Source organism: Panthera pardus, unplaced genomic scaffold, assembly GCF_024362965.1.
Source record: "Panthera pardus isolate Hobbes unplaced genomic scaffold, ASM2436296v1 HiC_scaffold_6, whole genome shotgun sequence".
NCBI lineage: Eukaryota > Metazoa > Chordata > Mammalia > Carnivora > Felidae > Panthera > Panthera pardus.
In genome coordinates, this window is record NW_026526991.1 from 61205519 (window position 1) to 61220788 (window position 15270).

The 15270-nt window shown below is 46.5% G+C and overlaps 1 protein-coding gene across 5 annotated transcripts in view; it reads left to right on the forward strand.

The window, feature by feature from the left end:
- The window catches only part of CBX5 (chromobox 5), a 44660-nt gene that overhangs the window by 10393 nt on the left and 18997 nt on the right, over positions 1-15270 (forward strand). Inside the window, exons 1-2 of one of the 5 annotated variants that reach the window (XM_019419609.2) lie at positions 13370-13418; positions 15084-15163. The exons of 1 other annotated variant lie outside the window; for it this stretch is intronic. In XM_019419609.2, the coding sequence (XP_019275154.2) occupies positions 15098-15163 (66 nt within the window). In that variant the 5' untranslated portion in view covers positions 13370-13418; positions 15084-15097. Of the gene's footprint in view, positions 1-13291; positions 13419-13459; positions 13660-15083; positions 15164-15270 lie in introns of those variants that run through there. 3 more of the 5 variants (XM_019419608.2, XM_019419610.2, XM_019419611.2) reach the window with 3 other exon arrangements.

Sequence of the window (15270 nt, forward strand, 5' to 3'; positions counted from 1 at the left end):
AGGAGGACAAAGTCCTCATCTGTGAGGAGGGCCGGCTGCCATTACGGACAGCCAGCCCTTCGTTTTACTTTCTGTTTTGTCTCCGCGGCCGCACTGGAACGTTTGTCTGTGTTATTGTGTCCTTGTTAATCGTCATAACTGTTTGTGTCTTGGTGTGGATTGAAATGGGGCAGACCCAAACTACCCCCTGTCTCTTATGCTGTCCCACTTCTTGGACGTTAAGGAAAGGGCTCATAATTTGAGCACAGACATAAGAAAAGGGAAATTTCAGACTTACTGCATGTCAGAATGGCCAACCTTTGACGTTGGATGGCCCCGAGAAGGAACTTTCCACCTACCTATTATTTTGCAGGTCAAGGCTGTAATCTTCAAGGACAAACCAGATGGCCACCCTGACCAGGTGCTCTACATCCTGGTCTGGCAGGACATGATCAAAAACCCCCCTTCTTGGCTAAAACCATTCTTACCCCCCAAAGCAGGACCTACCAAGATTCTAGCCCTGGGGAAAGCCGAGAAGGAGACTGACACAAAGGCCAAAACGTCCCTTTATCTGGTCTTGCAGGATTCCTCTCCAGAGGATCTGATTCATCCACTGCCCTACCAGGCTCTCCCTCCCCCTTCCGCCCCTCCATTGGAAGCACCAGGGGCTGCAGGAGGGGCACCATCCCTCCCTGACGAAGGAATTCCTGTGCGTGGGCCAGCACCAGGGACACCTGGATGGACCCACCGGGCAGCCCCACCCTCAAATATGGGGCCAGCCGACTCCACCGCCCTTCCCCTCCGTGCCATGGGGCCTCCTGACGAGTCTGGAAAACAACCAATGTTATATTGGCCGTTCTCCACCAGTGATTTATATAATTGGAGAACTCAAAATGCAAAGTTCTCCGATAACCGTAAAGATTTAATTGGGCTTTTAGATACTGTTCTCTTTACCCACCAGCCTACTTGGGATGACTGTCAGCAGCTCTTGCAGGTTCTCTTCACCACCGAAGAGAGAACGAATACAGGTGGAAGCTCGGAAGTCTGTCCTGGGAGAGGACAAACAACCGACTCAAAACCCAGACCTCATAAAGGCTGCCTTCCCCTTATCCCACCCTACCTGGGACTACAATTAGGCTGAAGGTAAGGAGAGACTCCGGGTCTACCGCCAGACTCTAATGGCAGATCTCAAGGCTGCCGCGCGCAAGCCTACTAATCTGGCTAAGGTATATGATGTAAGACAAGGTAAGGATGAGAGTCCAGCAGCCTTCTTAGAAAGAATCACAGAGGCTTTTAGGCAGTACACCCCTATGAACCCAGAAGCCCCAGAAACAAAAGCCGCAATTATCATGGCTTTTGTTAATCAGGCCACTCCAGACATCAAAAGAAAATTACAAAGAGTGGAGAGGCTAGGAGAAAAGAGCCTGCAGGACTTAATAATAGTAGCAGAGAGAGTTTACAATAATAGAGAAAGCCCGGAGGAGCAACAGACTAAACTATGCGACCGGCAGACCCGAAATCTGGCTAAGATCCTGCTGGCTACAACCATGGATGACCCACAGGAAAAACGGAGGCACCTCAAGAAGCTGACTTCAGGGACAGGTAAGGAAGATGGCCCTGGTCCCTGACGGGAGCACCCTAAACTAAACGAAAAACCAATGTGCTTATTGCATGGAAGAGGGCCACTGGGTGAAAGACTGCCCTAACAAAAGATCTAAGGCCCCTGCCAAGATATTAGAGGTGGAGGACCTGGACGACTAGGGGAGTCGGGGTTTGGTACCCCTCCCCGAGCCCAGGGTAACTCTCAGAGTGGAGGGGCAACCAGTTGAATTTCTAGCGGACACTGGGGCACAACATTCGGTCTTATTACAACCCCAGGGAAAATTGGCGAGCAAGACCTCATGGGTGCAAGGGGCCACGGGGACCAAACAGTACTCATGGACTACCCGAAGAACTGTGGACCTCGGCATGGGTCGGGTATCCCACTCCTTCATGGTCATCCCTGAATGTCCCTACCCGTTATTAGGTTGGGACTTGCTCACCAAGATGGGGGCACAAATTTGCTTCCACCCCAAAGGGGCAAAAATCCTAGACAAAGAAGGGAAACCGATTCAGGTGCTTGTCCTGAGTTTGGAAGATGAATATCGTCTCCACCAGACGCCCCCAGCCCCAATGACTGACATTGACCGTTGGCTACAGGAATTTCCTCAGGCATGGGCAGAAACGGGGATTCGGGCTGGCCCGACACCGACTGGCTATATAGATAGAACTAAAACCGGGGGCAGACCCTGTCAGGGTCCGCCAATACCCCATGCCTCTCGCAGTGCGAACGGGAATCACGCCCCACATACGACGACTACTAGACTCAGGCATATTAAGGCTCTGCCAATCGGCATGGAACACTCCCTTGCTGCCGGTGCGAAAACCACACTCTAACGATTACAGGCCAGTCCAGGACTTAAGGGAAGTCAACCGGCGAGTGATGGATGTGCACCCCACGGTCCCAAACCCATACACCCTCCTCTCCACCTTGCCTCCAGACAAAAATTGGTATACAGTATTAGATTTAAAAGATGGCTTTTTCAGCCTGCCTTTAGCACCCAAGAGCCAAGACCTTTTTGCCTTTGAATGGACGGACCCCGAGAAAGGCATCAATGGCCAACTCACCTGGACTCGCCTACCACAAGGATTCAAAAACTCACCAACCATCTTCGATGAGGCCTTACACGGAGACTTGGGTGAGTTCCGTTCTGAGCACCCTCATTTGACCTTATTGCAATATGTACATGATATCCTGCTGGCGGCGGAGGACCAGGACACTTGCCTGCGAGGCACCAAGGACTTACTCCAGACTGTAGCGGCTCTAGGATACCGGGCCTCAGCCAAAAAGGCCCAAATCTGCAGAGCAGAGGTGAGCTACCTGGGGTACAAATTAAAGGATGGACAAAGATGGTTGACGGATGCGCGGAAGGAAACCGTCCTAAGGATCCCACAGCCGCAAACCGTCCGTCAGGTACGTGAATTCCTGGGGTCGGCAGGGTTCTGTCGATTATGGATTCCGGGTTTTGCCGAGATGGCCATACCCCTCTATGAGGCCACCAGGCACCAACAAAACTTTGAATGGACAGAGGCCATGAACGAGGCCTTTAATGACCTTAAACAGGCCTTGCTGTCTGCCTCGGCTCTCAGGTTGCCTGACCTAACCAAGCCCTTCTACCTGTATGTAGACGAGAAAGACGGGGTGGCAAAAGGGGTCCTTGTCCAGTACATAGGTCCCTGGAAAAGACCCATAGCTTATCTCTCTAAAAAGCTGGACACGATGGCCGCTGGATGGCCCCCATGCTTAAAAATTATTGCCACGGTGACCACTATGGTCAAGGATGCAGACAGGCTAGCCATGGGGCAAGAGCTATATGTTACCACCCCACATGCTATTGAAGGGGTACTCAAACAGCCCAGACCACTGGATCAGCAATGCTGCTCTGACCCTACTGCTGAAGAGCCTACTGCTGAACCTATCAGAGCCTACTGCTGAACCCCACCAGAATTTTATTCAAGCCACCTACAACCCTGAATCCGGCAACGCTACTCCCCAACCCAGACTGGGACACTGCTCTGCATAACTGTCAAGAGATTTTGGCACAGGTGCACGGAATCAGGGCTGATCTCCGGGACCAGCCACTGCTGAACGCGGACGCCACCTGGTATATGGACAGCAGCAATTTTGTCCGAGAAGGAATCAGATACGCGGGGGCAGCCGTAACCACAGAAACGGAGATCATCTGGGCAGAGCCATTGGCAGCCGGAACATAGGCTCAACAGGCAGAACTGATCGCCCTGACCAAGGCACTAACCATGAGAGAAGGTAAACGAATAAACATTTACACCGACAGCAGGTATGCCTTTGCCACCGCTCATATCCACGGAGCCCTTTACAGAGAGAGAGGGCTTCTGACAGCAGAGGGAAAGACTATTAAGAACAAAACAGAGGGGCGCCTGGGTGGCTCAGTCGGTTGAGCGGCCGACTTCGGCTCAGGTCATGATCTCACAGTCTGTGAGTTCGAGCCCCGCGTCGGGCTCTGTGCTGACGGCTCAGAGCCTGGAGCCTGTTTCTGATTCTGTGTCTCCCTCTCTCTGACCCTCCCCTGTTCATGCTCTGTCTCTCCCTGTCTCAAAAATAAATAAAAATGTTAAAAAAAAATTAAAAAAAAAAAAAAAAGAACAAAACAGAGATTCTTGAATTCCTAAGGGCCCTCTGGCTGCCCAAGGCACTAGCTATCATCCATTGTCCAGGACACCAAAAAGCAGACACACCAGTAGCCAGGGGAAACCAGCTAGCCGACTCAAAAGCAAAGGAGGCGGCCCTTTCGGTGACCCAGGTTTTAACCACGCTACCCGATCTGGGAGCATCAACCCTGCTGGACACCCCCAGCTATACTGGCACTGACTTACAATGGATTAAACACTTGCCTATGACCCAATGCTTGCATGGCTGGTGGAGGGCCGCATACTCCAGCATCATCCTGCCAGAGGAACTAGGACAACGAGTCCTATCCAAAATGCGTCGGAGTACTCATATGGGAACAAGAAAGATGGAAGACCTCATACGACATGCTAAGATCATTATTAAGGACTCTCGAGCAAAGATCAAGCAGATTGTGGCAAGCTGTCATGCATGCCAGCTAACCAACGCCACCACCCATGGGTCTAAGGCCGGAACCCGACTCAGGGAAGACCGCCCAGGAGCATACTGGGAAATAGATTTCACTGAGGTAAGGCCTGGAAAATGTGGGTACAAGTACTTGCTAGTTTTCATAGATACTACGAAGATGTAGATACTACGTGGACAGAGGCATTCCCCACTAAGCACAAAACAGTGCAAATCGTGACCAAAAAGCTGCTGGAGGACATTCTGCCAAGGTATGGATTTCCTGCCAGGATCAGATCCGACAATGGACCGGGGTTTATTTCTAAGGTAACACAGGGAGTAGCACAAATACTGGGGGCAGATTGGAAATTGTGCTTACAGACCCCAGAGCTCAGGTCGGGTAGAGAGAATGAATAGGACATTAAAAGAGACCTTAACTAAATTAGCCTTGGAGACTGGCGGGGACTGGGTCACTCTCCTCTCCTTTGCCCTATATAGGATGAGAAACTCACCATATAAGATGGGACTAACTCCCTGCAAAATCATGTTTGGTACATCCCCACCTATCATTCCTGCCTTGAAACCCGAAGTGCTTGCTGAGTTCAATGACCAACAGCTTCTTTTCTCCCTCCAAATGTTACAAAGAGCCCATGAGCAGGTATGGCCTAAGCTGAAGGCCCTCTACGAGACCGGGTTGCCTCCTGACCCCCATCGGTATCAACCAGGCGATTGGGTATACGTGCGGAGGCACCAACAGCAGGCACTCCAACCTCGCTGGAAAGGACCCTACATTGTGATCATGACCACGCCCACTGCTCTCAAGGTCGACAGAATAACTCCCTGGGTCCACTACACCCACGTCAGGCCAGTTGATCCACACGCCGTCCTCAAAGACTTTGTTCCGGAATGGAAGAGTCAGCCTGACAAGGACAATCCTTTAAAGCTAAGGCTGCGTGCCTACCACTTGCCTCGCTAATATTACTTGTGCTGTATCCCCTCGCAACTAAATCCAACCCCCACCAACCACTTAATCTAACCTGGCAAATCATCACCCCAAGCACTAATCAGGTAGTAACCCAGCTGTCAGAACTACACCCCAGGGGAACCTGGTGGCCTAATCTGACAATCGACCTATGTGACCTGTTTGGGAAAAACCCCAACTTCCATAACGGATGACTAGGGATACCAGGGTGTGGCACCGAAGTAGGCAAAACAGCCCTCCAAAATACCTGTTTTTACGTATGTCCAGCCCCCTCCCAATCCAGTAATAGTATCTCATGAGGTGGCTGGGCGGACTACTTCTGCCAGGCCTGGGGTTGCGAACACACTGGGACATGCAATTGGCTATCACAAAACCCGTCCGGCCTTATAAAATTCCAACTGAATACTACATACCCCTCATGCTCAGAGCGCCCCTACTGTAATCCAGTCACCATTTCCTTCACGGAGACCGGGAAACAAGCAACAAATTGGGGAGCAGGACTTCTGTGGGGACTCCGGCTTTACCAAAGCGGGTATGATAATGGAGTCCTATTCATGATCAGACAACTAGAGAACCCAAAAGGTCAAACCCTTGGAATAGGTCCCGACACTGTGCTAGTGCCACCCGTGCTAACATCTCCTCAACCTCAGAGGCTTGCCCACAACACTTCTGATGGGGGCACCCCAGTCCCAACTCTCCTCTCCCCTCTCCTCCCCCTCGACCCTTCTCAACACCTTCTTTGGGCCCTGATGTCCAAAGCTTACAAATTCCTTAACGCAACTAAGCCCAATCTTACCCGATCCTGCTGGCTGTGCTATGATATCTGCCCCCCCTTCTATGAGGGTATTGCAATAATGGGGCAATATAACACGACCACGGACCCTAATGCTTGCAGGTGGCACTGAGAGCCTGGTAGTAAAGGCCTCACCTTGCAGTCCGTGTCAGGCCAAGGACTCTGTATAGGCACTCCTCCACGCACCCACCAGGCTCTGTGCAACGTTACACAGCCTATAAATAATACAGGGTATTATCTACCACCCCAGGACAGTTGGTGGGCTTGTTCCGAGGGTCTAACTCCCTGCGCTCATGGTCAAGTTATATACAGAACTGAGGGATTCTGTGTGCTGGTTCAACTACTCCCTAGAATCATCTACCATTTAGATGAACAGGTGCTTCAATGGAAAGATGCGGATACCCACCAACAAAATAAACGGGAACCCATCTCAGCCATCACCATTGCCTCCCTATTAGGAATTGGATTGGCAGGCGCAGGAACAGGAATTGCCTCACTAGCCACCCAGGCCTCCCATTACAGTAGCCTCAGGGCTGCCATTGATACAGACCTAGAGCGCATAGAGACCTCCATTTCTCACCTCCAAGAGTCCCTAACATCCTTGTCTGAAGTGGTTCTCCAAAACAGAAGGGGATTAGACCTAGTCTTTCTACAACAAGGGGGAGTCTGCGCTGCCCTGAACGAAGAGTGCTCTTTCTACACTGACTACTCAGGGATAGTACGAGAATCAATGGCTAAGGTAAGGGAAGGATTAGCCAAGCGAAAACGAAAACAAGAGCAGCAACAGGGATGGTTTGAATCACGGTTCAGTCATTCTCCCTGGCTGACTACCTTATTGTCCTCCCTAGCCAGTCCCCTAATCATCCTTCTCCTTCTGACCTTCGGGCCCTGCCTCATCAATAGACTAGTGGCTTTTGTCAGGGACTGAGTCAACACAGTTCAACTCCCGGTACTCAGGCAACAATACCAACCACTGACTCTCTTGACAGAAACCCAGAACCCATGATTGGGTCCTGCATAGGATCCTCTGGAAAAGGGGGGAATGTGGGACCCAAGGAATTTAACAAAAATCCCCTACCCCTGGACAAGCAGAGCAAGACTAACTCCATCTTGTGCTACACCCGCTATCTCATGTATAACCCCCACATGACCTACTTATTGCTTAAGACACTCCCCCACCCTAGTCAAGCCGCTGAGCACACTCTTACTGGAAACCAGCTCACTTAGGAATGCGGAACCCCTAACCGCCAGAGAATGTAAACCCCACCTTTTGCTCGCCAAACTTGCGCGCCAATTCTGACCAGAGTGATAGGCTAGTTCAAACAGTTACCATAGGGCAAATTGTAATTCAGTTGGCCACCTGCATGTGGACTGACATGAATGTGCAACTTTCTGTGTGTGTTACAATCTCATTGGCCGCTGGCCCCCATAAAACTGCTACGCCTCTTAACCTAGGGGTCCAAGTCCCTGCTCTGCTGTGTTGGGTATACTTGGGCCCAAGCTCGAGCTTGCAAATAAACCCTTGTGCGTTTGCATCGGTATCGGCTCCTTGGTGGTCTCTCGAATTCAAAATCAGGGGCATTACATTAACACCCACCTGAGACTGTGGTCCCTTAAGAGGAGTTCAGTACATTGCAAGGACAGAATTGTTGGAAAGCATTATCTGGAAGACATTTGCCCATAGCGGTGCCAAATTCTACTTTCTCATAAATCTTGGAACAATTGGATGTCTAACCTCTTGCCCAGTGATGGGTTTGGGTGTGGCCTAACTAAATTTAAAGAGGACTGACACTTGAAAGAAGAAATTCAGTAGATTAAAATTTTTTTTAAGTGTTTATTTATTTTTGAGAGAGTGTGTGTGTGTGAACAGGGGAGGGTCAGAGAGAGAGGGAGACACAGAATCCGGAGCAGGTTCCAGGCTCTGAACTGTCAGCACAGAGCCTGACACGGGGCTCAAACTCACAAACCGTGAGATCATGACCTGAGCCGAAGTCGGACGCTTAACCGACTGAGCCACCCAGTCACCCCAGAAATTCAGTAGATTTTAATAAAGGAAATAAAATCCCATATAAAATTATTTTGTGAGATTGTGATCTCGTAATGAGATCTCAAGAATTTGTGCTAAACATGTCAGTGAACCAGACTGATTAACTTCAAGCGGTTCTGAGAATCACTATGGTACACATTCATTTATATTTTTTAATGGTGTGGTTCATTGCTTGGAGGAGAGTACAGCCAAATAAAATTTATAAGGCACCCTTTATCTATTTATAATGTATATGTTTTAATCTAAAAGTACAAAAGGCCCTTTACTCCCTTGCTCACTGGAGCAAGAGTCTTGGATAATCAACAAACAGGATACTTTGCCCCAGAATAATTCTGTGACTGGTTGAGGCAGTGCCTAGGCCTGATTTTTAAAGGATCACAAACTGGAGCTGCACTAGCCAAAGGGAGAGCATTTCCTCTCTCCACGCTCCTCTCTATTAATAAAGTTTGTGTTGTCTATATGTGGCTTGTTAATGATAGGGGTGTTAACGACCACAGTTAATCTTCCTCCTCAACTCTTTCCTAATCCAGTCTCTTAAATAGACATTTAAAAAGCTTTTAACTCCTCTTGAATTGGGTGCTCATGGGCTTTTGGTGGAGGTGGAGTGATAGTTATCAGCCCATTTAACAAAACCTGAGACAGCCAGGACAGCTGTAATGTGCATCTCTATGCCGTGTTTTTGTTAAAATGCCACATGGCTAATACTTTGGAAATCATAAATCTAGTAGAAGAAAACATCTTTATAGAGGGTATTTTAGTTTTATGCTGTATGTGTTACAAACTCAAAATCATTGGTACTTCTAGATACATAAAGAACAAAGAACATAGTAGACCAGATTAAAACGGTTCTGTAAATTTGGTTTCTTTTCATCTGTTTTATTTATCACGATAAGGCTCCTGGAAGACAGTGCTGTAGCTGACAATTTAATCTTCACCTAAGCTACTAACTTTCCCCAAGTACTTTTGGGAGAGAAATGGGAATTTCTCAAGCCTGGGCTAACTGAATTCACCCATTGGCAGCATATTTAATTAATACATGTGATAGGGAGCTTTGCATATGCCCTCACCCTTTTCTCCTCTTTATGTAGGCTTTCTGGAGGATTTTTGCCTTGCTAGTAGGCTTATAGATTTTATTTTGAAACTCTAAAATGGAGGTGCCTGGCTGGCTCACTTGGTAAAGCATGCAAATCTTGATCTCCGGGTTGTAAGTTCAAGCGCCATGTTTGGTATAGAGATCATTTAAATATAAAATCTTTAAAAAAAAAAAAAGAAGAAGAAGAAGAAGAAGAAGAAGAAGAAGAAGAAGAAGAAGAAGAAGAAGAAGAAGAAGAAGAAAGAAAAAGAAACTCTAAAATGAAGAGAGAGCTCACCGATTATGTGTTTTGACATTTGGTCTGACTACCGCCTCCAAATAGTTCAGTGGGTGGTTCAGTGAGGCACTTTACCAGTTGGTTTTCGTTACTTTAAAAAAAATACAAAGCAAGCTCAGAGAAAGATTTAGAATTATGTTGTATATATACTTTTGCTCGTAAGTAGTGATGAAAATAAAATGTGCTACACCAAGATCTAAGAAAAGCCACCAAGACAGCTGGCATTGCAAAGTAGTGACTGGAGGGACTGGAGCAGAGCCTGAACTGGACAGACAGATCCCAGAGACCCTATGTGGGTGATTCTGTGGTTCTAGGATTGATAAATGCAAATAGCTGACCATTACCTCTGTTGTTCTGGATTGTCCCAGTTTTCTGTAATGGTCTCTCTGTACCTTCTGCAGACTAGCAGTTCTTAATACATTTTTTTAACCCTTGTAATGATATAATGAGTGGGATTTTTTTGTCCCTCTTCTCTTTCTGTTTTACCTCCTCACTCCCCCCCCCCCCCCCAAAGATTTATCTGTTAAAGAAGTCTCCTGTCATCGACTTGGAATGTGGGTTCTGACTGTGCCTGGCTGGCCACAAAGCTCTTTGATGTTTTTCCAAGGCTGACTTCTTACCAGATCCCTGGTTTAGGTATTTTTTTTTTGCCTAGTGCTCAGGCCTGTAAGGTGAGTTTGCCTTGTGTTGTTGATATGAAGGGTTGGTGGAGCCTACTCTTTTCTCACATCCTGATGGGCAGTTAAATTGCTGGAATCTATCTGTAGCTGTTGATGCCTTTAGCAGAGTTACTGTGTGTAAGAAAGGGCTGAGAACTGTTACGCTTGAAAGACTCTAGAAACTTGAGAAGCTGCTCACCCCTTCCTATGGAGATTTCTATAAGGATAAGGTTGCGCTCAGGCTCATCCTCTCTTCCTTCGTCATGGTATCGGGATTCTACCTTAATCACTCCATCATCCTGCCAGCCATGTCTCATTTCTCATACTTGAACGCTCCCTCCTCTCAAGCTCAGCGTGAACCACCAGTCTTGATGCTTTATCTGGTCCGGGCTCTAGCCCTTAAATTGTCCGTCTGGCTTTGTGTTTCATTTGACCCTAATATACTGGGTCGCACTGTCTAAAGGAGAATTATGTTCCCTCCAACGTCTGAGTGCATTTCTCATTTCTTACTGCTGCTCCTGAGCAGATCTGTAACTTCAAGGTTAAGATAAGACACATTCCATCAGAACTATGTCGTCATCCTTGCCAGCTTCTGATCTGTGACTGTCCAGGAGATTTACAAGACACTTGCATGCCATTCTTTACAGAATATTATGGTTGGACTCTGACTCCTGGCATCACGCCCAATTTGATTTGTCAGCTGTTACAAAACCCATTTCCCAAAGAGAAAAGGACCTTAGCCATGTGCCCTTTAGGCAGTTCTTAAAGAGGGGGAAGGAGGAAATTGATCTGACATTATTTCCGGGTGTTTCAGGGAGGGGATACACACCAGAATATTTTTGTCCTTTTCCTTGTTGATTTCACTTTTTTTTTTCCTAAAAGATTGCACTAAAATATTAATGTTGCTGTCATTCTTTCCTGTTCTTTATCTCTTCACAGAATTACTGTTAGTTTTTTCATACTACCACTCCAATGCTTTTCTGAGCTTTAAGAAGTAAAAATAAGTATTTTACCCTTAAGAGAGAATGTACCTGGGGGCGCCTGGGTGGCTCAGTGGTTAAGCGACCCTTGATTTGGCTCAGGTCATGCATGATCTCACAGTTCATGGGTTTGAGCCCAGAGTTGGGCACTGCACTGACAGCTGCGGAGCCTGCTTGGGATTCTCTGTCTCCCTCTCTCTACACCTCCCTTGCTCACTGTCTCTCTCTCTCTCTCTCTCTCTCTCTCTCTCTCTCTCTCTCTCTCTCAGAATAAACTTAAAAAAAAAAAGAAGAATGTACCTGTGTATTCTCTGAAGCTTTATTAGTTTACTGGTGCCTAGTTAACAAAGACACTCTTCTTGATGTCTACTAACATGTTGAGTTGCAGGAGTTACTACATGTGATAGGGTTTAACAGTTTAGGAATTTGGAAGGTCACATATTTCCTGCTGCTGTTGTATTTGGCCCTATATTTTTACAAAAGCTTCTCTTTGGGGGACTTACCATCTCTTTGGTTTCTATATAAACTCACTGTTTCCCTAGGAGGTAGGCAGTGGGGATTTATTTGGCCCATTTTAGTGACTGGGGTTAGATCTCAGTTATTTACTCTGTATCACACATGGCAAGTTAATCACAGAGTCAGAACCCTGATCTAATTCCTTTGGCATTGTTTTCATATCCCTTAACTACAAAAAGTTTTAAAAGTTAGGAAGAGTCCAAAAAGGCAGTTTTTACTCAGATTTCCTGACGGGTCCATTCAAAGTTGAGGAAATCTGTAGTTAAAAACTGTCTACTTTACTCTCATACCCTGCAATCTCTTCTGTTTGATAACCAAAATAATCACAATTCTCTGCTTTTTCCTCACTTGGGTTCTTTGCTTTGGACTGTCCCTTTTTCTTACTCTCCTATGGCAGCAATCTCTGGCTCTAAAGACCTATATTGTAAAGCAGAGCAGGGCTTTGGAGCTCTCCTACTTGTTCTTTAGGGCCAGGAGAAAGGACACTTTATGGGACTGCAAGTCACCAAGTATTTCTTTTCTTTATCTCAGCCTTTTCTCAAGTGTTAGGCATTATTGGTATATAGGGTTTTAAATTATTATATATTAATGCTTTGGGTGGGTCGTAATTATTCAGAAATTTGTTTCATAACGTTATAAGAACAACTAATGAAAATGGTTTTAACGATGGTGAGGATGGACTTTTAAACTGTTCCCTTTTTAAAAACTACTGAAGGATTAAATCTTTTTCTACCTATAATGTCAGTTGATAGGTTTTTTGGTAATGCTTCAAGTGTCTGGATTCTGTTTCTGTATCTCGTATTCTCCCAAAGAAGGAAAGTTGTATAGTGTCTTGAAATACTTCCTTTTTCCCCCTTTCCTGCTATCCCCCGCCTGCCCCCCCCTCCCCCCCCCCCCCCCCGCCGTGCATCCCCCAAGCAATTTTAATTAACTGTTCAGTGACAGATGGTAGAAAAGGCCTTGTTTAAAGTGCTTCTGGGCTCGGTTGGGGTGGGTGGTTTGAACTGATTCCCTGTTGTACAAGGACCTAGCCTTTCCCCTCCCCCTTCCATTTGAGCTATAATCCTGTTAGATGATCTTAAAATGCTATTGATTAATTCCCAGTGCTCTTAGAGGAATAAGTACAAGTTTTGGGTTTAAAACCCAAGAACCGATTCCCTTGAGCTCTGAATGCCTTAGCTTTGAGGCCAAGGGAGTACCTTCCAACTTCTCCACCCAGTCTTCACAGAAAAGGAAAGTTAAGCCTTTTAACTTTTCCGTTTGCTTCCCCCCCCCTTAGTCTAGTACTGCTGCCAGTTGCCATGGCAACGGGCTGGGACAGCTGCGCAGTGGCTCCCAGGCAGCTGGGTGGGGGCGGGGGAGCTGCCAGCCCGCCAAGCCCCAGACCTGGGAGGGGAGGCCCCTCCTGTTAGCCCAGAGGGAAAGAAAGAACTGGGGCGATCCGGTAGGTAAAGGAGGGAACCCCCATTCATCTTCTACCTTTGGGGCTCCTCTTCTGCATGAAGGTATAAAGGGAGATTTTCCTCTTTCCTCCCTCAAACTGAAGAACACATATGTAAATCCTTGTTTTTCCTCGTGAGGCATGGGAGGCCATAGCCACAATGCTTAACTGCATGCATCTAACCCGGGGCTGGTTTTAACCCCAGCGCTCTGACCTAAACTGCTCAGCTCCCGGAAATTCCAAGGTGAGTGGGGGTGGGGGTGGGGTACTCTCCCTGGAATATGACATTTCCTGTCTCTGGTGAGGTCGGAGGCTGTTTTTATTTTAAATAAGATTTTTTTTTTTCTTAAAGCTTAGGACTCTCTTCTAAATTCATGGAAAAATTATTTTGAAACTCCTGTCTACATTTCTCCCCCTGCCACCCCCCTCTTCCAAATAAAGGACTTTAATAAAAACTTAGTTTTATTACAGGGCAGTAATGGGTACAATTTTTTGGGTGGGCAGCCCTATTGCTAATAGGTTCTGGAGACATGGTTTCCAATTAGATGTTCTTGGAATAATTCCTTAAATGTTGCTAACTTGAGGCAAATTGATAAATGCAACTTTTTATGCTACTTGACTTGAACAAAATTCTGGGATTAGTAGTGGCCTTCCTTGTTCCTGGGAGTCCTCTTCTAGTCAGGATGGAAATATTTTTAGAAAGTGGCGAAGAAAAATCTTTTAAGATTGCAGGAAAAGAAAAATGGAGTTCAGCTAAGAAAACAATTCCTGCTACTCTATAATCCAGGCTGTAGGCATCATTTAACATGGTTAAAGAAGAATTCTTAAAAATGATTATGGAAACAACAACATGGGAACTTAAAAAACTAGATTCTGTGTTGAGTACCCCCTAGTTGTGCATTTTTCTGAGCTTAACTCAATTTCCATTTGTGTTGCCTTGCTTCAGCTTTCCTTGGGCCTATGAATGGTTCCTCTGTGTTTTGAGGCTTCGTGTTGATGTGAGTCTGGGGCCAGAGTTCTTTTTCCTCCTCTTCTTCCTTTGGCCCATAGTCAACTCCAGTTAAGAGAGGTACCTCCTTAACTATTTGGATTAGTTGAGCCTTGAGAATTCCTGAACAATCCAATAACTAATTTCTATTTTATGGAATAAAATTTTCTTTTTCTCCCTACCTTTCTCCCATCCCCAAATGAAGAAGGAGGCTTGCTGTGTCTGAGATGCCAGCCTTGCTTTTGTAAGCTGATGGATACTATGTAGGGACAAGCTCAGTTTGTTTAAGGGAGAGATGTACCAGGTCACCGAAGACAGTGGTGAAAGATGCCTGACCAAGCCTTTTTTGTGTGCTGCTAAGAGGCTAGTCAGGATCCTTAGAGCAGAGGAAGGCTTACAATTCGTGGCTTTTCTTTTTTCATTTTTATAAAGAAACTTACTCACCTTGTAGGGAAAGGTTTTAATTCTATCCCTCTTTTAAGCTGATGGTTTTCTGCATTTCTTTGAGATCCTGGGTTGTAAACAGTTACAGGAGTAACATACCATACCACTTGTCTTTTGGAATCTGAAAATAGAGGAGTTAGACAGTTGTGTCTAATAATGATTTTGGTCTTGTAAGCTGAAGAGAAAGTTGTGGTTGGGAAAGTGGGGATTCACCCAGTTTTTACTTATATTCTTAGGAATCATCTGTAGAATGCTTCAAGACCCAAGAGAGGGGTACTCTCTTGTACTCCCTGCATTCCATCAAGAAGAGACAAAGGTTTTTTTTGTTTTTGTTTTTTTAAATTTTTTAGTGTATTTATTTAGAGAGAAAGTGAGTGAGCGGGGGAGGGGCAGAGAGAGGGAGAGGGAGACAGAAACCCAAAC